Source organism: Crocodylus siamensis, chromosome 8 (assembly GCF_052110815.1).
Source record: "Crocodylus siamensis isolate JL-2025a chromosome 8, ASM5211081v1, whole genome shotgun sequence".
Taxonomy (NCBI): domain Eukaryota; kingdom Metazoa; phylum Chordata; order Crocodylia; family Crocodylidae; genus Crocodylus; species Crocodylus siamensis.
This window is the reverse complement of record NC_143402.1, coordinates 78345302-78367499: the sequence shown is the minus strand read 5'-3', so window position 1 is coordinate 78367499 and position 22198 is coordinate 78345302. Positions and strand designations below refer to the sequence as shown.

Here is a 22198-nt window from a genome sequence, read left to right as displayed (position 1 = left end):
CAGAGCAGGAAGCAGTTTCCTCTCCCAGCGCTACCCCTCACCCCGCTCGCGGGTCCCGCTGCCCCCAGGACCTCACGGACCTGCCCCGCATCGCCCATAGCAGGGCGGCTTCCCGCCTCCCTCCAGCCCGGGCTCCTGCCTGAGGTCCTGCTCCATCCCCGGCCGGCCTTAGGACATACCTGGCCAGCACAGGAGAGTCACTAATGCACCGGAGCGGAGCTAGCACCCTAGCCTGGACTGGATGCGCTCAGGCCTCGGCCAGCAGCAAACAGTGCAGCTCTCCTACAGCCGGGACCGTCAGGACCCAGCTGGGCCGTCGTGGCTTACAGCTCAGGAAGGCACCTGACAGGAACTGCCCCATCCTCCCACTTCCTCATCTGCCTGTTCCCAGGGTTGGGGCGAGCGAGCGCCAGCTGAGGGACGGGCTCAGGGCTCTTAGGAAGACCCTTGCCCTCTGGGGGGTCATCCTGTCCCTTGGGAAGCCCTTGGGGGACAAGGGTAGACGGACGCCGCAGCCCCCCATCTGCGCAGGAGCAGCAGGAAGTAAAGGCGTCCTTGCGAGAGCTCCCCCGCCCCACCCCATCATCGCGGCACTCCCGGGGCAGAGGCCTGAGACCAGCCTGGGCTGGAGACCATGGCCGCGGCCCCTCCTGCCAGCCAGGCCGCAGAGCCGCCAAGGCAAAACCGCCCCGAGGAACCACCGCCAGCCTACACCCCCACGACCAGGCTGGCAGGCCCCGCGGCCCGGGACCCGGAAGGAAACAGACCGGGCAGGAGCTGGCGAGGGATCTCCTGGAGCGCTCTCCGCCTGGCCGGGACCGGCAGGGGCCACGGGCCCCCGCCCTGCGGCTCTCACGCGGCTTCGCTTTCCTGAGGGCGGTGCCGGGCTCCCCCACAGCCTGCTCTCAGCCACGAGCCCGGGGAATCGCTCCGTTTCAGCTGGCGCGGGGGCCTGCCCCACCCTCGCAGATCCCACAGATGTAACCGAGAGGCGGCTCTAGAAACCAGCACGGCTTTTACTACCAAAATACACCTGCAAGGCCACAGGCTGGAGGCACCAGAAACAGGCCAGCACTGGCGGGAGGCAGAGGAACTCCCCGTGCACCCATGCGCCTGCACACGGCAATGTCCGAGCCCACGCGGGCGGCGTCTGGGCCCCGGCCCGCTGCGTGGGCGCAGTGTCCTGCCGGCAGGGAGTCACTTCGCAGCCAGCAGCTGTCTCCGCTGTTGCTCCAGCAAGGCTTCCAGGTGGTCGGCCCTCTTCACCGCCGCCTGCAGCAAAGCCCGTGGCAGGGACAAAAAAGAGCACGGGCGTTAGTGGCACGGTGGGAGACCGCACTGCAGACCCCTCCACCCCGCCCGCGGGGCCACGTACCTCGTACTGCTTCCGCAGGCTGCTCACGGCCTCCTCTTTCTTCACCACGGCCGTCTTCACCCTGCACCAACACAAAAGATGAGGCTGAGCCCTTGTGCTGGGTGCCCCTGCCCCCCCGGCCCAGAGATGCTTGCCTGGGGCTGGGGGACCGTGGCCTCATGCTCCTCCCTGGGGGTGTCAACACCCTTGCAAAGGCTGGCTGAGCTGCAAGGCTGACGGCGGCAGGGGAGGAGTGACTGGGGTGCCCACAGCATCAATAAGACCCTTGGTCCCTGCATTAGCCCCCTGCGTGGCCTGGGCCCAGCAACTGATGCTGGAGGCATGACCCTGTCCCAGCAGCACTCAGCGACACAGCGCACACGAGAAGAGCTGGGGATCCTGCCGGCTTGGTCAGCCAGGACTGCATGGACCAAAGGAGCTGGGGGCAGCTGTCTGAGTGCTTGGGGTGACAGGCATGTCTGGGGGCACGGCGGGGGGGGAATGAGGATGCTGAGCGTGTGCTATCACAGTGCTGATGTTTCTTTATATTTCACCTCTTCCCTCCTTTGGCATGTTGGCTTGTGAGCCCAAGTCCTAGAATTTTCTATATGAAAGTGGGGACTCCCCCTTGCTTCTTGTGCCAGTTTCTGGGGCTGCAGGCCTGGCATGCATTTAGCTCTCGACACCTCTCCCCAGGTGCTTCCTACAGCCCCGCAAGCGCTACCAGCTCCCCCATCACGTTCAGCCGGAGCCGGACTTCCACTGCTTTGGATGCAGCATGTGCCTTGCAGCTCCCCGAGGTGCTCCCCACTGGACACCCACTGTCCCCTGACTGGGAGTTCGTGCAGAGACAGCTGCCGGGGGGCATGAGCATGGGGAGCCCAGGCCTCCATTCACAGCCACGCGGCTCCTGCCGACACAGGGAAGCAGCCGCCAACCCCAGGGGCCGAGTGCATGGGGCAAGGGTCTCTGCCTACCCGCAGGGAGCGCGCCCTGGCACCGCGGGGCCAGCCCTCACCTCCTGTGCACCTCCTCCAGCTCAGCGTCCTTCTCCCGGGCGATGCGGTCCAGCTCCAGGCGCTGGCGGGCCCGCATCTCCGACATCTCCACCTTCAGCCGCTTGTTCTCCTCCTCCGTCCCCACCAGCCGGTCAGCGAACTCCTGGCGAATCACATCCGACAGGCTGCTCCGCTCCTGGGTCAGCCGGTCCTTCACCTGGGGCAGGGGCAGAGGTCAGAGGGCCCAGCGGGGGCACTGTCCAGGGCTGGGCCTGGGAGCAGACGGGCCCACGTTGCACCCACCTTGCGGATCTCGTCCGCCTCCTGCTCCTTGTGCTTCGCCAGGCCTTGCAGGCGGATATTCTCGCCCTCCAGCTCGGCCAGCCGCTCCTTCAGCTCGTTGCAGCGCTCCTGCACCTTCCGCTCTGACTTCTCCAGCTCCTGCAGCTCCACCTCGTACTTGTCCCTCACCCTCTTGATCCTGGAGGGGACAAGAGCGCTACGTCCCGGCTCGCCCACCTCCGGGGGAAAGGGATATATCTGCGTCGCACTCAGCTGCCCGGCTTGCATGACTGCAGGGAGTCTATGAGCTGTCCCCAGGAGCCGCAGTGTACTTCCTAGGATTAGTCTGGACCTCCCCCGGCTCCAGGGGGAATGAGGCACCCAGGGGAGCCGGCCTGGGACGGGGGACAGCTGGCTCCACGCCACACCAGTCCGTTCAGACCCTGCCGGGACGATGGAGCAGCTGGCACCACTGGGAGCTCACAGGGGAGCAGAGAGCATCTGCTTCGCCTCTCAGCAAGGGACAAACCGATGGTGTGAGCAACCCGGGCCCTCCCCCTGTGCACGGGCAGGCAACGCTCCTCCTGTCCCCCAGCCAAAGCCCTGCTGTGCTCCGCCAGGCACCCTGCTGCGCGTACGGGCCTAGGAGCCAGCCACTGGCCTGGGGAGAGATGGGCTCAGCTGCCCACACCTGGGGGTTGAGAACATGGGGGAGAAAGGCAAGAGCCTTGCCCCCAGCTCTGCTCAGGCGTCTGCGATGGCCCCGGCGAGGACAGCTCACAGCAGACACGAACTGCTCTTGCTCCCTGCCAGCCCGCACCTGTTCTCCGCCGCCCGCTCGCACTCCTCCTTGGCGGACGACATGTCGGCCTCCAGGCGCTGGATGACCAGCTCGATCTCCCTGTCCCGCTCCTTCCGCACCTCCTCCTTCACCTCCCGCTCCCGGGAGAGCAGCCAGGCCTCCTGGGGGCAGAGGAACAGACCGGGGGTCAGGCGAAGCCCGGAGCCTGCCCCAGCTCGTACCAGGGGCTGGCGGCCGCACCGTTACCTCCTTCTTAACGTAGTTGGCCTCCCAGGCCTGCTTCTCGATCTCCAGACGCTCCTTCAGTGCCTTCACCTCCGCCTGGGGGGAGCACAGCAGGACCCGGGTGAGTGATGGGGGTAAGTGCTGCACCCCCGACCCGCCAGAGCCCCCAGCCTCGACCTGGGGCGAGGCCAGCAAGGCAAAGGGCAAGCACTGGCTCCGAGCACCCAGCACCGCCCCTGCAGCACTGGAGCCCCATCCCGTTGCTCCCTGACCGAGCCCAGGCTAGGCCGGGAGGGCCAGGGGTTTGCGGCAGGAATCAGGGGGGTGCTTCAGACCTGATGGCGCCTCTCCTGCTCCTCCTGGCCTCTCTCATACTCCTCCCTCAGCGCCTTGGTGCCCATAGCGCTGCTCTCCTCCAGCTGCCGCCGCAGCTCCTCCAGCTCCGCCCGCTGCCTGTGGGATGCGAGGCTGTGGTCAGTGACCCCCTGCCCCGCTCCTGGGGGCAGGCACCGGTCCCCGAAACCCTGTGCTCCAGCCCAGCGCAACCTCTCTTGGTTCCAGCAGTCCCAGAGCTCCTTGGCCCCATCCACGGGGCTGGAACCGGAGCCCCCCGACCCTGGTGCTGCTTGGAAACAGGTGGGGAGCCCGGGGCAGGAAGCCTGGGGCTCACCCCAGACACCCGCCTCACCTGGCTGCCTGCTGCCCCAGCCGCTCCTTCTCCTCGGCCACCTCGGCATGGAGCCTGCGTCGCTGCTGCTGCAACGCCTGCTCCTCCTGCTCCAGGTGCTTCTCATACCTGCGACAGGGGGGAAGAGGCTGCTCGGGCACATCCTGCCCTGGGAGCCTGGCACTGCTCCCAGCCCCAGGGTCCCCACCTGCCTCCTCCCAGGACCCCCTGGCCTGTCCCAGGCTCTTCTGTGGTGGCTCCCTCTGTCCTGCAGCTGTCTCCCCTCTCCCAGGCATGCAGCTGCCCAGCCTAGACGCCCCCACGGGGCAGACACCTTCCCCACCTCCCCAGCTCTGGGGTCACTCATCCCCTGGCTGCCCAGACAGGAGGGATGCAGGGCTTCCCAGCCAGGCCCGTACCGCTGCCTGGCCATCTCCCTCTCGCGCTGGCTCTGCTCCTCCTTCTCGCGCTCCAGGAGCTGGCGCAGCTCTTGGGCCTGGCGCACGTAGCGCTGGGCCGCCCGCTCGTCCGACTGCAGCAGCTCCGCCTCATGCAGCGCCTTCAGCTTCTTGATCTCCTGCTTGTGCTTGGAGATGAGCTTCTGGATCTCAGGCTCCAGCCCTGGGGGTGGTGGACAGGATGCGCCATCAGTCAGGCGGCCGGATGGTACCATGCAGCTTTTTTATTTTATTTTGTTTATTGTTATTGATTTAGGGCTGGAAGGGACCTCGGGAGATCATCGAGTCCAGCCCCCTGCCCAGAGGGCAGGAAGTCAGCTGGGGTCACAGGATCCCAGCAAGATAAGCATCCAATTTACTCTTGAAGGTGTTCATGTAGGTGCTTGAACCACCTCCGCTGGCAGGCTGCTCCAGACCTTGGGGGCTCGGACAGTAAAGAAATTCTTCCTTATGTCCAGCCTGAAACGGTCTTGCAGGAGTTTGTGACCGCTCGACCCCGTCATCTCTCGGGGCGCTCTGGTGAACAGACGTTCCCCCAGATCCTGGTGGTCACCCCTGATAAACTTATAGGTGGCCATCAGATCACCCCGAGCCTGCGCTCTTCCAGGCTAAAGAGTCCCATGGCTCTCAGCCTGTCATCGTAAGATCTGTTCTCCTGACCTCTGATCATGCGCGTGGCTCTCCTCTGGACTCTCTCAAGCTTCTCCACATCCTTTTTGAATTGTGGAGCCCAAAACTGGACACAGTACTCCAGCTGCGGCCTCACCAAGGCCGAGTACAAGGGGAGAATGACGTCCCGGGATTTGCTCGAGAAGCATCTATGGATGCAAGCCAGCATTTTGGTCGCTTTACTAGCCGCAGCATCGCATTGCAGGCTCATGTTCATCTTGTGGTCAGTGATGACCCCCAAGTCTCTTTCTTCTGTAGTGCTAGCCAGCGTAGCACTGCCGAGCCTATAAGGATGCTGCAGGTTTTTCCTCCCAAGGTGGAGAACCTTGCATTTTTCGGTGTTAAACACCATCAGGTTCTCGTCCACCCATTTGCTGAGCCTGGGGACAGGGCAGGCACGGCCAGGGGCACACGTGTGGGGTCTGTGTCCTGCGACACGCATGGGCTGGGAAAGCCTGTCTGCCCCCAGCTTGCGTAAGCGTGGCGCGGCAGCTGGACGCCGGCGCGGGGAGTGCTCTGTACCTTTCACGGTGATCTCCTTGATCCTCTTCGTTTTCTCGTCAATCCACTTCTCCCGGCGGAGCTTCTCTGTCACGCTCATCAGCTCCTTCAGCTTCTTGATCTCCTGCACAGGAGGGAACAGCGAGCCCTCAGGGGTGGGGGCAAGGCACCGCAATGCCGCGGGGATCCAAACGCCCAGCCTGGAGACACCGCGTCGGACAGGAGCCAGCGGCCTTGGCACAGCCCAGGTCTCCTGCAGCTCTAGACACGGTCCCTGGGGCTTTCTCCGCACCCCTCCTGGGAGGCAGCCATGCGGAGGGGCAGCAGGGGAAGCCTGTGGAAGTGAGCATGCTGGAAGGAGCCCACATGCTGCTGGACACAGGGGTCAACGAAAGCCAAGGGTGCTTGCATGTGTGTGCATGTGGGTGCAAGCACCCACCTGCAGGGGCATGGGCGGAGTGCGGGGATGTCATTAAGAGCAGGCAAGGGGGCTCCTCGTTACCCTCTTGGTGCTCTGAGCTGCAAGCACTCAGGGCAAGTGGCAGCTACAGGCCAGGCAGACAGGCAAGGAAGAGGTGCACGGCGAGCACAGAACAGCGTTACCTGGCACAAGGGGCCCAAGGTGCACCAGACCTGGGGAGACAGAGAGAGGAGGGAGAGGAGAGGGCAGCAGCCCTGCCGTGGGCAATGGGCACCAAGCAGGGGGGAGGAGGAGGGGGAGCAGACAAGCAGTGCTGGGGATGTGGTGAGGAGGTCCCTGGAGGAGTAGGGCAGGGGGCAACAGGTCCCAGGAGGAGCTGAGCAGAGGGACAGTTCCCCCCCACAGCAAGCCTGTGCCCTGGGGCCAACCTTCAGACACAAGCAGCTCGGACCCAGCTGGCGTGTGCAGAGGGGCTCCTAGCAGCCTCCACAGCCGTGCAGGAGCTCTGGGGGCCAGCTGGGGAGGGACAAATACTTCCTGGTCATGGGATTTCCTTGTGCTCTCGCACTGGCTCCAGCAAGGCTGTGGCTGCCTAAGACGCAGCCCCCAGCGTGGTAGCAGAGACCCCACGTGGGACAGGCAGGGACCCCCAGCCACAGGCAGGGGCAATGCCACCCCTTGCACTGCAGGAAAGACCCTGTGACACAGTCACCTCTGCCAGGCTGCGGTACGGGGTGCTGGACCAGGCTGTGATGGGGAAGAGTTTCTCCCCCACAACCGTCGCCTTCCTCCCCCTCGTCTCACCAGCTCGTGCTGCTCCTGCATCTGGGCGACCTTCTTGGCGTATTTCTGATCCACCTGCTTCAGCTCGGCCACCACCACTTCACACTTCTCACTCAGCACTTTCTTGTCGTCAATCAACTGCAGGGGCAGAGGGGGCAGCTGGGCACCTGCCGCCTGGCCCCCGACCCCCCCGGCATATGAAGCAGCCCAGCGCCTGCACTCTTACGCCACAAAGGTCAGCTCAGGACCCGCTCCCCCACAGCTACTGGAGGGGGAGGCTTAGAGGCAGGTCCTGGGTTCTTGCTTCCAAAATGACCCTCAGCCCGGCTAGGATGGGCACGTACCTGGTCGATGAAGGCCAGGTGCCTCTGGATAGCAGCCTCGTACTGCTCCCGCTGCAGCTGGAGTTGGTGGCTCAGCTCCTTCTCGGTCTGCTTGACGTGCCGGATGGTCAGCTCGCGCTGCTGAGCCTGTAGGGAGCAGGGGAAAGGAGCAGGGGCATCTGGGGGGCTGCACTTACAGCTGGGGCTGGCACGCCTCGCTTCACACCGAAGGGCATGAGGAGGCAGGGTGGCTCTGGTGGGCGTCTGCCCACTCGGGCTGGCGCCTCTCACTGCGAAGTCTCCCGGCACTGCCGAGCTCCCGTGCCAGGGGATGGAGAGGAGCCTGGCGTGGGCAGGCTGGGAAAGGTACAGCCCTCGTAGAGCAGCCGTCCTCCCCTCCTGGCCGATGGGCGCCGGGCACAGCGAGGGCTCCCCCACGCCGGGTGACGCACCAGTGCAGTCTGCAGCAAGCTGATGGCACGCTTCTTCTCCTCCACCTCCAGCCGCAGCCGCACGATGGAGCTGGTGACCTCGGTAGCGACTGCAGACGCCTGCTCCAAGTGAGCCAACTCTTCCTCGGACAGGAGCCCCTGCGGGGGAGGAAACACTGCCCACATGACACTGAAAAGGGGCTGGACGCTGCCTGCCACGGACAAGGCGAGACCTCCCCCTCCCCCACTTAGTCCTGCCAACCAGAGCCCTGGCAGCCACCCAAGGGACCCCCCCTCCACACGGCGATCCCCAGAAGGCAGCAAGGGGCAGGAGCCCTGGTCCCATCATCTCTCCAGCCCCCCAAGATGCCAGGATGGATGTCAGGCACGGCTGGCTCTTGCAGCCCCAGTACATGCCAGCCAGCATGTGCCTCCTCCAGCCCCTGGCCCGGCACTCACCTCCCGTGGCGTGGCCGAGGCAGCAGAGCGAGGTCGCTCCTGCTCTGACTTCTCCATCTCATCCAGGAAGCTGATGATGCTCTGCAGCTTGGCCTCGGACAGCAGGGCCCCGTCCCCGGCCCCCCCTGCGCCGTGGCTCAGCTTGCCCAGCTTCTCTAGGTTGTCGGCGGTCAGGGAGGTGGAGTCGGCCTCCTGGCAGTGGAGGGGACAGTGTGGGAAGGAGAAGGGCAATGCGAGGGGGGCAACACCCCTGGAACCACCCAGGAGCCTCCAGTCACCTGCAGCGGCGCGGGGGCAGAGGTGACAGCAGCCCCGTGGGGAGACATGCAAAAGTCCCCCGCTGCCCATTACTATCCCATCCCTGTGGTGTGCACTGAGCCGTTTGAGAGGGGAGCCCCTCTGCCCCTACCCCATCGATCCAGGCATGTCTCTCCTTCTTGCAGGCCTTGGGCTGCGGCAGCAGCTCCGGCTCCTCCTCCAGCAGCTTGAGGGTGTCCAGCAGGTCGTGCAGGGTGACCTTGGAAGGGGCGCAGCTGGCCGTGGCCACCACCGCCTCCAGGTCTTCACTGGCCACCTCCCTGGAGCTCACATCCTGGAGGGGACACAGAGCAAGAGGACTCAAGAGCCCTTGGCACCACTCTCTGGAGAGCCTCAGGCCTGGCGCTCTCTGTGCCAGACTGACTGCAGACTCAAATCCCAGCAGCGCGGAGACATCCGAGCTCACCTGCTGCCCATCCTCAGCCACGGGCTCCTGCCTGGGCCCCGAGCTGGGCTCCACTGCGGGGGTCTCCTCAGGGGCTGCAGCTGGCGCCGCGTGGAAATTGGCATCTGGAGCAACCAAAACAGCTCTTGCTCAGTCCCAACCGCTGGCGACACCCCTCCTCCACCCCCAACTCAGCACCCCGAGCAGGATGCGTGCAGGGCTCACCTGCATTGTTGGCCTTGAACGTCCTGCTGGCCGGGCTGCCGTTCTTGGGCACGGCTGGCTTGCTGGGCTTCCTCCTCCCGGCCCTCCTGCTCCCCTTCAGCGCCGCCAGCTCCTCCTCCGCCAGCCGCTTCGCCTCCGAGGCCTTCTGCGCCCGCTTCTGCTGCAGCTCCTGGAAGGTGGCACCGGCCGTCAGCCCCTGCCTGGCCCAGGAGCCCCCCTCCGACGGGTACCGGCAACAACACAGAAGTGCTCCAGCCCTCCCAGGGCAGATGGGAGCCCCGATACGCGGCGCACAGCAGGCACTGGGGCGAATGGGAGAATAGACCCGCCAAGCAGGGCTGGAGCACGGCCTACTGGCGAGGCCTACATGACCAGCACCCATCAGATGTGGACCCCGCGCCAGTACGCTCTGCCAGCAGAAAAGAGCAGCCTGGCTCCCCTGGGGGCACGCACGATGCCATGAGGAGGCTGGGAGATCGAACAGGGTCTGCCCAGGATTTTCCCCTGTTCCTCTCTCCCCTGAAGCCTCCAGCATTTAAGGTCTAGGAGGATCCGATTCAGAGTATCCCTAACTCAGTAGCGACAGATGTCCTTTTCCTCCAAGAAAGTGTCCAATCCCTTTGTGAGTCTGGCTAAACTCAGCTGCTGCATCTGGTGGTAACAAGCTCCCCACTAATTATGCATGGGTGAGAAAGAAGTTCCTTTCGTTGCTCCGTGTGCGAGCAGCCCACACGAGGATGGAGAGCAAGCTCCTGCAGCTCCCCACCTCCAGGACAGATCCCAATCCACCTGGGCACAGTGGCCAGCGCCCCGTGGCTACCTGGATGGCCGCCTGCCGGGCCAGGCGCGCCTTCTCCTCGCGGATCCTCCGCCTCTCCTCGTCTTTCCTCCGCTGCAGATCCAGGACGTTTCCCTCCTCCTGCGCCTGCTGCTGCCGTTCCTGCCGGGGGAGAAGCACACAGGGAGGATAACGGAGGCTCCTCTCCAGCACCCACCAAACGCGGCGAAGGGAATGGGCCACGTCCCACCTCCATGGCTGCCCTGAGCCCAGGGACTTCCCTGGCCCCAACCCTCCCCTCTGCGCAGGATCTTTCCCCAGGGCCCATTAGACACCAAATGCAATTAGCTGCTGGCTGGGTCTGAAACAGCTGACAAGGCAGGGCTGAAAAGTAGCAATGATATGCCAGAGCCAGGAGACAGGGCAATGGGGCTTTTTCCTTTTTTTAGATAAATAATGAAACACCCAGAAGCACAAACTGCTGCCGAGGATGCGTCACTTCCCCGCGCAGCAGCTGTCAGTGCTTCGAGGACAAGTCTGTGCTCTGGGTGCTGGGCAGACCCAGGGCTGTTGTGTTAGGAGCGCCCAGCCTGGGGGACCTGGCAAGAGCCCCTGTGGATCCTGCTCATGCCTTGGGTGTTGGTATGCAAGGCAGGACAGGGAACAAATCCCAGACAGGTTCCTGCACCCTGAAGTCCCACCCAAGCAGCCAAGATGTCGGAGCCCAATGCTGCCGTATGGCAAACCCAGGGCTGTTCCTGGTACCGCCTGTGGCTCCCAGGACCTCAAGGGGCTGAGAGAGGCTGGCACCTCTCAACAGAAATGCCCCCAGCTACAATCTTCAGCTCTCATGCAGGCCTTGGCCGGAAGAACTGGCAGGCCAATGGGCTCCCCAGGCAGTGGCAGCATGGCTGTGCCCCGAGACACTGTGGGCTAGTCCCCAGACCCGAAACACCGTGGGCCAGTCCCTCAGGGCCATGCTCATAAGACCGACCTCTCTCTTGGAAGCCAGCACATGCCCGAGTGCGGCTGCCCCCGCCTTGCGCCTCTGCGAGTGGCATCGGTACCAGCGCTGGATGGTCACCGCGGCCACGTTCACCTGGTGGATGAACCTGCAGGGGAAGGAGAGGGGCAGAGGCCACGTAAGCCTTCCCACCACTCACTGCAGCGAGTCCAGGCCCCCCCAACCCTGGCTGGACCTGCCTGCTCTGCCCCTCACCTCTCCGCCTCCTCTTCTGTCACCTCCTTCCGCCTGAGCAGGCTGCCGGTGTTGTTGCGCACCAGGATGTTGTTGCTGGAGAAGTTCTTCTGCGACTTCGCCACGCCGCTGCCCTCGTGGTCCTCGTGGGATGTGGCCTTGACGATGTTGCTGCGGTGGACGGGATGGGTTAGGGGCGCCCTGCCTGCTGCCATGCCAGCCCCGTGCTCCCCCGGAGATACAGCCGGACAGGAGCCCCGCCATGCGGGTGAACGGAGGTGCTGGGATGGCAGGGAGCGCAGAGGGGCCAGTTCTGGGCCCAGCCTCTGCGCCGACAGGGCACATGACCACGGGGGAAACCCCCACGGGCAGAGACAGCAGCCCCCTGCCGTGCCCCTGCAGCCGAGTGCTCGCTCACACTTACTTGAGCGAGGTGGCGGCTTGGTTGGAGCTCTTGGGTGCGGGGGCCCTGTCGGCGGGGGTGTAGTTGTTGTGCACCATGGTGGTGACACAGTTGCCCACAGCCCCTTTGTTACTCCTGCCGTGGAGAGAAGGGAGAGGCTTCAGGACTGGCTGGGCCCTGACTCTAGCAGCGCTGGCACTGCCCTTGTCCGTGAGGGAGCAAAGGAAAAGCCAAGACACCAGAGGGACCTCTCTCTTCCCGGCGCTAAGCCCCCTTCCAGCACCCCCTCTCCAAGCCCAGACACCCCTCCCCAGCCCGCACTCAGTGCCCACAGCCTCCTCTGCGCTGGAGCCAACTCCAAGTCCCAGCTCCTTCACTCCCATGTGTGAGACATCGTGGCACACGGGGGCCGGGAGGCCACGTACCGCCTGTGCCAGCTGGCTCTGCCTCTACACCGGAGAAGGAAGGGTACGCTCCCACCTTGCTACATCCCTTGCCCGCAGGAGAGAGCAGGTGGTGCTGCAGGCCTCACGCCGCCTCTCACCTGTTGTTGGCAGTGAAGTTGGCTGCCAGGAGCACCGTGGCTTCTTTCTTCCTCATGCTCGTGGAGGACTCCAGGGCGCTGCTGCTACGGTCGCCAGCCAGGGCGGGGAAGACCTGCGGTTCGTCGTCCTGGGCAGGGGAAGCAGAATCGAGCACCTGCCCGCGAGCGCCAAGCCGGCACGGGTCACACGCCTGCCCGATGCCGCGTTCTCCCTCCATAAGACAGGACCCCCCGACCCCAAGCTTAGAGTCAGATGCCAGGAGCAAGCAGAAGAACCGGCTGCTAAGGGGTCAGACACCGAGCATAGACCAAGGGTGTAAGAGGGCCGACGGAGTGGCTCTGGAGTCACCTGAGGATCTAATGAGAAGAGCCCAGGCACGGAGACCCTGCCGGCACCGAGCTGGAATTGGGCCCACCCTACACGCCAGAGGCAGGATGGCGTAAATGTTTTATTTCATTTTGTGCAACTGCCACGTGGCATTTTTCACATTTATGTAACTTTATAGTCTTATCTTTTAAGTCAACCCAAACCAAAATATTTATTTGGTAATAGCTATAACCGAAATCCTATCGCGCGCGAGTCAGCTCCACACAGCATGTCGTAACGCCGCAGAACTCGCAGCGGCAAAAACATCCGCCACACCGACGAGCAACCCGGAAAAGAGCCCCGAGTACTTAGAGGAGGCGGAGCAACATATTTGGCGCGCCCCAACCGCTCCAGAACACTCCTGAGGAGCGCGAAAAAGAAAAGCCACCCGTACTCAGAGCCCAAGCCCCCCGCTCTCGTCACAGCCCCGCCGCCAGCGATTTATCCGTCACTGCCACCGGTGAACTCGCTGCCAAGCGTTTCGCCTGTTACCACCCGCAAAGTCACAACGGACGACAAAGAAGAAAAGACGGTTGTCGTCTTCCGGTCACGAGACCGCGGCAAGCTCCGAGAGCTCTCCTTAGACACCGGAAAACGAGCAGGCGAAACACCCATAACGTGGCTAGGCCGTCTGGTCCTAGAACATGGCGCAGAAACCCTTGACAAAGTGGAGGCGCTCTACCTAATGCGACAGTCAACTCGGAGCGGAGGGACACGCGTCGATACAAGCCTACTCGATGACACAGATGAGCTACCACTGCTAACTCCTGCCGCCCCAGCTGCAGGAGGTATCCTGCGCTGTACCTACAGAGGACATGAAGGAGACCGCAACAACCTTCGAAGGCCACGGGCCCTGCAACTCGTCTTTGCAATAGTCGGATGCTCGTTTCTACAATGGAATCCAAAAAAAAAATCCCATAGACAGAGTTAAGCTCGAAAAAAGAGATGAAAGCTGGCCCCAAAAGCACTTGCTGGACCCCGGTCGAGTTCCTGTCGCCACCAAAGGAGTAGAGGCGGCGTATCACGTCTATGGGACCGTCTACGGACAGGCGGTACGTCTTATCATGCTCGCCTCCGTCGGGCAACCCTGTAGCAGCATCTTACACCTACAACGACAATTCTCACCTGAAGTCCCCGAACGCGAAGCATTCCCAGCTACCACTGACGGCGGTTCCCAAGGTCTGGCAACCCAGGGACAGTGGCAACCACAGCAAACACAAGGGCAGTGGGAGTCGCAAAGAAAAGAAAAGAACGAAGGGCCACCCATTTGGACACCTCTAGAACGAGCAAGATTTGGATTTTTATTGGGACAATCTGGACTCGACAAGGCTACCCTACGAAAACTTTCAGAAGAAGAACAGTTAACCCTTGCTATCAAATTCGGATGGGACCCTAACCGCCAACCGAAGCCAAAAAATGAGTAGCAGCCACCAAGGCAATAAACCTCGGTGGCAACCTTCAGCAATTCCGAGACCCGCGTCCCCACGTCACTCTACCCATCAGAGACCCGTCTTTGCTCACCAAAGCAAAAGAAATCAAGTTCCTACTAGACACAGGTGCACAAATTTCTGTCATTCGACCATCCACACCCCATATTCTACTCAGCGGCAAAATTCATGTACAAGGCCTAAACTCCACTGCCAACGTCTCCGCAGCCCGTTGTGTACACCATTTAACAGGAAAATCGTTCACCGCCGCAATGGGAGATGTCAATCTACTTGGCGTTCCCGAAATTCTCAAATTCAACCTCAAACTCACGCTCCTACAAGCATTTCCAATCAGCTCCTGCAAAGCACCAAGCATCATGCCACACACGCCAAAAATCATCAATCATCTGTCGTGGCGTTATACACCTATCCCTACGAAACCGCATCTCCAGAACTCGCTTCAAAAACTTCTCGACGAGTTACAATCGGCAGGCCGCATTTCTAAAATCTCTCATGCTAAATTTTTGTCGCCCGCACGGGGCATTGCAAAACCTGGAGACCCTAACCAGGCCCGACTCGTGGTCGACTACCGGCGCGCCAACAAGCAGATAGAACCTTTATCGCAGCCGAGCCCCAAGACACTACCGCAAACTTTAAACGAAACGATAGCCTATCAGACAATCCCCTGGGTCGGAAGTACTCTAGACCTCAAAAACACGTTCTTTTCCATCCCCATCACTGACGACGTCGCAATACTCAACATGTGTGTAAACGGACAAATGTTCAAATGGAAGGTCTGCCCCCAAGGGTACTGCAACTCACCAGCGGCAGCCACCAACAGCACCCGAGGCCTACGCTACACCTGGTGACGTCCAGATCTGGAGTTACGTAGACGACATCGCCACTATGGGCAGAACTCCAGAAGCAGTAACCCAAACTACGGAAAAGCTGGTACACCACTTACAAACCCACGGATGGACTGTAAACACGCACAAATCTCAACTCGCTGCAAAGCCGCACATTTCCTTCCTTGGTGAAGTGTTCGATCATGAAACACGCAAGGTGACGACGCACACAACTCCAACCATACCCCGGGTCAAGGGTGCCATCCCAACGAAAAAGGAAATCCAACAACTTCTAGGCCAGCTAAACTGGCACAAAGCTCATATTCCAACAAGTCGTCTAGAAGTCATTGCATGCTTACATCAGCAACTACGTACTAGAGCCAGCACCCGAAATATATGGGACCCCATCCATGACTACGATAAGTTACAAGAACTTTTAAAAGCTGCTTCGACTATAGTCCTCCACAGTATTAGCCCCAACGAGCCCATAACCGTTACCCTTGGGCATATGAGTCAAATACCCTGGGCAACTGGCACTACTAGCACCAACAAATTAGTATTTTTGACCTACAAGGCTCTACGACCGTCTCAACTTCGATATGGAGTTATAGGAACCCTTTTACTAGCATCCCAACTCGCCACAACCGCCTGTCCCAGTATTCCTGCAACCACTGGAACTGTTGTCGGATCAGGCGTCACACTACTCCCACTTCTCACTCCCGACCGACCAGACCCGACCTTTCACGGCCTATATACCACCTGGCAAGAATCAGTCCAAGTCTTCCACTTTCACTTCCATCACTGGAAGACAAAAGAGGCGCCAGTAAGTACAACGCCTTCCCTTCATCATCAAAACCCTTTATTAATGTACGGCACTATCCTGCCCGCCTGGGTAGCATCAGACGGGAGCACAGCCCATGGCGGAGCGCACGGGTTTTTCTGTAACCCGTGCCAACGCATTGAAGTAGAGCCCGCAGCTCCACCTCTAAACGCACATCTTGAAGAACTCCTCGCATTTAAAGGAGCCCTCCAACACTGCTTAGACGCCCATAATGTCCACGAACCCGTCCCTGTAATAGCTATCGACTCTCAATATATCTACAAAATATTACCTGGCCAGGCACAAGCCACAGAAAACCAACCCGTCTGGAATACGATCTTCGCTATATTACCCCACTTTAAAACCATACCTCTATTACGGCACACCCGCTCTCATCGGCCAGCTACCGACCCGGTCCACGCCCACATCGATGCCGTATTGCAGGACCCAGAAAAGCGCGCAGCAGCCGTCAAGGAAACAGCACACCAACCACAACAAGTTGCAGCAGCCATCCTCGCTAAAACAAGCGTCAATAACCAGCACTTTGTGCAATGGCTACATGAGTTCTGGAGCCACCCCAGCCCCAACAAGGCCCATCTCAAATGGAAGCGAATGACGCTGAGACACCGCCATTTACCATTACGCTTCAGGACTGGAGAACACAGAGCCGAACCTGCTACATGTGTAACAAGGTCAAGGCCACACCAGCCGCAGCAGCCAAACAGGCGTTTGACCCCAGGAAAGACACGGCAAGTCGACCTCATGGGACCACTCCCTGGAGTCAAACGTCAGGCCAAGGCATTAGTCCCAGTCGATCTAGGCACCAGACGGCTACAATGCATCCCCCTTACAAAGACTACCGCCAAAACTGTCTGTTCTGCACTACTCCAGGCCACGAGCCTCTGGCAAGTGCCAAACGAAATTCAATCCGACGGAGGACCACCCTTTACGTCAAAAGCCTTAGTAACCTTCTGCAGTACCTACATCATCATCTGGCACACCCACATCCCCATCACCCACAGTCAAATGGCACTGTTGAGCATTTCATAGGAATCCTCAAAGAAAATCTCCGCTGAACAGGCGACGGCACATATTCAAACTGGACCAGCCGTCTCCCGCAAATTCTAATTCAACTTAACGAAGAAAACCCATTGTGGACCGACAGGAAACAAGAAACGCCAGAACCATGGAAACCCCGATTCCAGCCGGGGGAGCTTACCTGGGTAGCCACACCAGGACCCACGGAGAAGAAACAACTACTGTACCAAGAACAGTACAATCCGCAGGAACGTACCCAAACACCTACCAAGTCCAAACCGAGCAACTTACAAAATCATTCCTAGCTCACCACAACTGGTTAAGCCGTCGATGCGAACCGAAAAATTAAGCTCAATATTTTAATATTATTGTTATATGTTTCTTTTTTTCCTCTTCTTATTTATTTTCCCAGACCACAGTTTAATAACGCACGCTCTGTCAGCGCCACCTCGCAACAATTACGGGGCGCCACATCTGCAAGATCAACACCCACCAGGCTGTGTCCACCATCACCGACACCCTTTATTACCTTTTCCCTAGCCCTACCTACTGCGTCTACCCTTGCTCCCCGTTTCATTACCTAATACCGTGCTCCAGCTTTTATCCACATGGGCTAACGCCTCTAGCAACGAGTCGCCTTCCGGCTTAACCGCCTGCCTTAGAGTTCCCTTGTCTGTAGACGCTCCCGTTTTAGACCCACACGTCATCCCCCTCAATGTCACTACTTGGTTTCTTGAAGCCTTTAACTCCACTAGTAAACCAATTAATATCTCATACCCTGGGTCGCCAGACGGTAAAGCAAGCCGCTCCATGGACCAACATAACTGGCCGTCCAGCCTCTCCCTAGCAAATCTCACCGCTCACAACAGCAACTGCATACATGAGAACAGACCCTATAACTGTTCCGCAATTCCTTGGGGCGTCAACCCTCAAGGTAAAGATTGGATCCGCCCCGATTCTTCATTAATTTGGAATCCTCATACTATTTCTCCCCCCTGTTTTATATCCTTTACATCTTCCCGTACCACCCTCCTCCCAACTAACTGGGATATTTCCCACGCACGCAACTTAAGCGCTCCAGGCAGCCACGGTAACAATTCGTTTTTTGCTTTTTATCAACCAATATTACATGCTGTTTTAGCTCATTGTGACTGCCATAGACTTCCACGACCCATCCCGTACGCAACCGGACCCCCCATTCGGTCGCAACACAATTTCCCCAAAAATCCCCCTTGTCAGCAAAACACGCCAGCTCCCCTTGGCCTAGCCTGGGCATGTTCTAATGGTCACTTCTTAACCGTTTTGCCTGCCGCCCTTACTAATACCCATTGTTTTCTCGCCTCTATTCTTTTTTGTCCTCCCCTCATGGCCAACATGGCCTCCCCCTCCAGTCCCTTATTAGCTCATATATCTAAGCACACAACCACATATACCCCCGTCTGGAGCCAGCTGACCAACAATGAAAGAGTCGTCCAAACACTCAGTTGGGCTGCCGAAGGCCTATTTATCTGGCGAGTCGGCATTACAAAAGCCCGCATTGCACTAGCCCAATTAGCCGAGGAAGTAGAGTTATTAGCAAACCATACAGCCGACAGCTTTTTTCTCTTTAACCAGCAGTTACAGGCCACCTCCCGAATGACCATACAAAACCGTCTTGCATTAGACGCCTTATTACTCCAACACGGTGGCCTATGCCAATACCTTAACCTATCTAATGACCTATGTTGTATTGCAATCCCCAATGTTTCCATCCCACTCAATCAACAAGTCGACAGCATTAGCAAAATAGCTACCTGTGTCAACAGCATCGCTGGCATTGGCAACAACTTACTGTCTCAAGTTTTTAACGTGTTAGAATTTAACATTTCATCTTGGCTATCTAACCTACTTTCAACACTTCTTATGTTATTTATACCTACTATAATATTTTTATGCATTTGTTCCTGTGTTGCAAAATGTATCCAAAATCGTATAAACTCTGTAAGTGCCTTTGTCTATACCAAACTTCCCAATAGGCCCAACGAAGAAAAGAATCCACTCGCTATTAACCCATCTACAAATGAAACCGCTGCATAAATGTTCTACTGCCCCACGGCACAAGGGCATGTAAATGTTTTATTTCACTTTGTATAACTGCCACGTGGCATTTTTCACATTTATGTAACTTTATAGTTTTATCTTTTAGGTCAACCCAAACCAAAATATTTATTTGGTAATAGCTATAACCGAAATCCTACCGCGCGCGTGAGTTTTGCATTTGCCCGCGCGTGTGAGTTTTGCCACCTCTTATCCCGCCCCACAAGCCGCGTACTCGCTCGCTCCGTAAAGTCCGCGGCTCGCCAAGCGGTGTCGGAGTCTCTAATCCGGCATTTCGCAACAGACGGGAGCGTGCGACCAGCGCCCTAACTTCAAGCCAAGCAGCTAGTTGCCGGAGGGAGGGGAGTGCGGCTCGGCCCCCAGACCCGTCTCCCTTACCAGGATGTTCCACGTGGTCTTCTTCTCCGGGGAGGCTTTGCTCAGACTCGCCAGCTTCTTCCTTCCGCTGGAGCTGCCATCGAAGAAGGTCAAGAAGTCTCTGCTCTGCTCCGCGCTGCAAGCCGGGGAGAAGCAAATCCAGGACAGAGGGAGAGAAGGAAGGACCTTGCCATTATCTTTCTACACGTCAGGCTTTCACCCTTCATGTGGCACCCACACCGAGCTCTCAGCCGTCACTAACCCCCAGAGATGCCCGGAGAACGAGGGCACCTCTCACCCAACACCGGGAAGCCAAAAGGCTTGGCAGAGCGGGGAGTCTGCGGTTGGTGTCTATAAATATTTAGCTCGGACATGGGGCTCATCCCAAAGAGATGGGCGATGGCTACAGCAGAGGATGGAGAACCAGGCCTCTGCGCTTCCTATGTGGCCACGGGAGGGGGGCCACCCCTCACTCGCACGGGTCTCACGAGAATCAGCGAGCGCATGAAAACCACAGAGACTCCCGCGGCCCATCCGCGTGCATTTACAGCCAGAGCAAACCGCCACCCGCAGCGGGGACACGACTGTCGGGCAGCGCCCTAAGGGAGACGATCTCTCCCGCTCAAGGCAGCATTTCGAAAAGGAACCGGCGCCCCCGAGCTCGCGTCGAAGAAGCGTCCAGGTGGCCGAGAGAACAACAGCTGCTGTTCCCCGGCGGGCGGGGGCGCCTGCCTGAAGCCAGCCGGGCCGTCCGTTAGCCGTGCAGCCCCCGCAGCCCCTTGGCAGGCCTCGCCGCCCGGCCGGCCTGGAGCCTGCAGCTGCCCGGGGCGTTCCCGTGTTTCTCATTCCACAGCGAATAGCTTCTAGACGCCACGGCCCCGGGCGGCGCTGCCTGGCACGCCGCGCCCTGCTCCGACCTTGCAGCTAAGCCCGAGCGCTCGACCTCGGACCCGCGCTGCAGTAAGAGGGTTAAAAACAGCCCGGGGGCCTTGGTGCTGTCTGGGCAAACTCCCACCTCTCGCCCAAAGGCGTCTCATCGACGACGCGGCCGGAAGAGACTCCCCCGTCCAGCGACGCTAAGCAAGGCGGGAAGGGACGGGACTGATTTTTAATTAAAGCCTGACCCCCAAATAAAGCTCTCGCGGGGAGGCTTGGACACCCACAAAGGCACGGCTTGGAGTGGACTCTACTTCCAGGAGCAGCGAGCTCTATCGGGACCCCAGTCCGGATTCGCAAGACTCATGTGTCAGCTGGGGGTGTTACACCCCGGGTGACTGTGAGGGCTGGAGGGTGAATGCACACGGTAGCCCGGGGAACAATTCAGGGCTCGGTTCCCCCCGAGGAAGGGCCCGCAGAATCACGCTCCCCGACTCCCGTGACCCCTCTCCTCACCTGGCAGCGCTGTTCACCCGCGGGCTGACCTGGGTGGTGCTGTTGGATCTGCGGAGATTGTTGATGGCCCTGGCGCTGCCCAGTCCTGCCTCCTCCTGCGGGGGAAAGCAACCCCTGAGCTCAGCTGTGCAGGCACACCGCAGCCAGGCTCGGCGGAGCCGGACAGCGATGCGACGGCTCTGGGACCGAGGGCCGACTCTGCAAGAGGCGGAGAACCTGCAACTCCCCCCCGCGCAACGCCCACCCAACCCGCTCCCCGCCGAGAGGGCTGGCAGGAGGAGACCGGAAGACATGCTGCTGCCTGGGCACGCGCCAGCGACCACCCCACAGCCGCCCGAGCCGAGGCTCCCAGGGCAAGCAGCAGAGCTCCCCGGCGGCAGGGCGCCGCGGGCCCCTCCCAGAGGCGACGAGCCCGGGAGCAGGCCTCAGCGCCCCCGCGACGCCCCCGCACTCACCGGGGGGCTGCGCCGGGGCTTGCTGTCGGCGCTGACCGAGACGGAGCGGGCCACGTGCTTGGCCGGGCACGCGCTGCCGGGGCGCCGCGACACGTGCAGCGGGAGCCCGGTGAGGCTCAGCTCCAGGGCGCCGGCCCCCGGGCACGGGGCGCTGCCGCGGCCGCTCTTCATGGCGGGGCGGGGCGGCGCGGCGCGGCGCGGGGGCCTGGGGAGGCGGCAGGCGGAGAGGAGCGGAGCGGAGCGGAGAGGAGCGGAGAGGAGGGGGGCGCCCGCCTCCCAGTAACCCCCGTCGCCGAGGCCTCCTGCCCGGCCCCCGCCCCGACGGCCCGAGCGCCCGCACGAGGAGCGGCGTAAACAGGAGGCGCTCCATGGCAACCCGCGCGCGCCCGCCCTCGGCTCCATCCCGCAGGGGCCCGCGGCGGGGCCGGCGCCCCCAGGCCGAAGCGAGCGGGGGGGGGGCTTACCTGCCCGGCTGCCGCAGGCGGGCCCCGGGTCCTGGGGCTCCTGCCCCCTCGCGCTGGGGGGCGGGGCGGGGCGGGGGCTGCACACCTGGGGCCCCCGCAAGGCGCAGGCCCGGCAGGGCCCCCGGACCGCGGTGCACAGCCCCCGGGGGGGGGGGGGCGCGGGCAGCACCGAGGGGCTCCCGCCAGCACCAGCCGCACGCGCAGCCTAGCCCACCGCGCCGGGAGCCCGCCCCCCCGCCCGCGCCATTGGCCAGCTGCCGGAGCCGCGGCTTCTGAGTGGCTGGCCCGGCCGCCCGTCGCGTGCCGGGCTGGGGGTAGGTTGAGGCTGCAAGGGGCGGGCCCGGTGGCTCCTTGTGCGGCGCCGAGCACCCCGGGCGGCCCCAGCTGGGCCAGCCCCCCCCCCTTGCAAATTACCCATGGGCGCAACCCCCCAGTTGCACGTCGCCCTCGGGTGCCTTGCAACTGCCCCCAGGCCCGGTGCGGAGGGCCTGGCCAGGGCTGCTGGAGGGGGGCCATGCCGGTGCGGAGGGCCTGGCTCCGACGCAGGGTCGGCGCTTGCTCCGCTTGGAGACGAGCTGGCCCCGGCGCCACGGCCGTCCGCCCCCGCCGGCGTCAGGATCAGCCCTGTCCAAGCCAACCCGGGCCGGGCCCCACCCGGCTGGGCGCCCTGGGGGAGAGCCTGGCTCCCCTGCTTCCCCGGCGGGGCCCCGGA

General features: G+C 61.2%; 2 protein-coding genes across 9 annotated transcripts; one reads left to right on the top strand and one right to left on the bottom strand.

Moving 5' to 3' along the window:
• Nucleotides 1-998: 998 nt before the first annotated feature.
• On the bottom strand, nucleotides 999-22017 carry CEP131 (centrosomal protein 131). 8 transcript variants are annotated; one of them, XM_090058903.1, is made up of 27 exons: nucleotides 21487-21621; nucleotides 21023-21227; nucleotides 20568-20662; nucleotides 19197-19311; nucleotides 12225-12379; nucleotides 11702-11815; nucleotides 11299-11448; nucleotides 11074-11191; nucleotides 10122-10241; nucleotides 9302-9470; nucleotides 9098-9201; nucleotides 8783-8965; nucleotides 8374-8565; nucleotides 7936-8073; nucleotides 7505-7630; nucleotides 7182-7298; nucleotides 6560-6589; nucleotides 5978-6080; nucleotides 4748-4949; nucleotides 4350-4457; nucleotides 3997-4114; nucleotides 3683-3757; nucleotides 3455-3597; nucleotides 2656-2833; nucleotides 2373-2569; nucleotides 1376-1436; nucleotides 999-1272 (listed from the first exon to the last, which is right to left on the bottom strand). In XM_090058903.1, the coding sequence occupies exons 2-27, from the start codon at nucleotides 21191-21193 to the stop codon at nucleotides 1198-1200; spliced, it is 3357 nt and encodes a 1118-aa protein (XP_089915029.1). In that variant the 5' UTR covers nucleotides 21194-21227; nucleotides 21487-21621; the 3' UTR covers nucleotides 999-1197. The 8 variants fall into 8 exon arrangements, with proteins under 8 accessions (XP_089915029.1, XP_089915023.1, XP_089915024.1 ...); XM_090058897.1 differs by lacking the exon at nucleotides 21023-21227 and having other exon boundaries at nucleotides 21487-22017; XM_090058898.1 differs by lacking the exon at nucleotides 21023-21227 and having other exon boundaries at nucleotides 12225-12352; nucleotides 21487-22017.
• LOC149859130 (uncharacterized) lies at nucleotides 12392-19188 on the top strand. Its single transcript, XM_090058913.1, has one exon. The coding sequence runs from the start codon at nucleotides 17532-17534 to the stop codon at nucleotides 18795-18797; it is 1266 nt and encodes a 421-aa protein (XP_089915039.1). The 5' UTR covers nucleotides 12392-17531; the 3' UTR covers nucleotides 18798-19188.
• Nucleotides 22018-22198: the final 181 nt, after the last annotated feature.

Excerpts from the sequence above, each read along its gene's own strand:
- LOC149859130 (XM_090058913.1), top strand. The coding sequence starts at position 17,532 with ATGGACCAACATAACTGGCCGTCCAGCCTCTCCCTAGCAAATCTCACC.
- CEP131 (XM_090058897.1), bottom strand. The coding sequence starts at position 22,002 with ATGGCCCCCCTCCAGCAGCCCTGGCCAGGCCCTCCGCACCGGGCCTGG. Across the intron at positions 8,966-9,097 it reads TGGCTGAGGATGGGCAGCAG|GATGTGAGCTCCAGGGAGGT; the intron begins GTGAGCTCGGAT and ends TGTCCCCTCCAG. Across the intron at positions 1,437-2,372 it reads CTGGAGGAGGTGCACAGGAG|GGTGAAGACGGCCGTGGTGA; the intron begins GTGAGGGCTGGC and ends GTGTTGGTGCAG.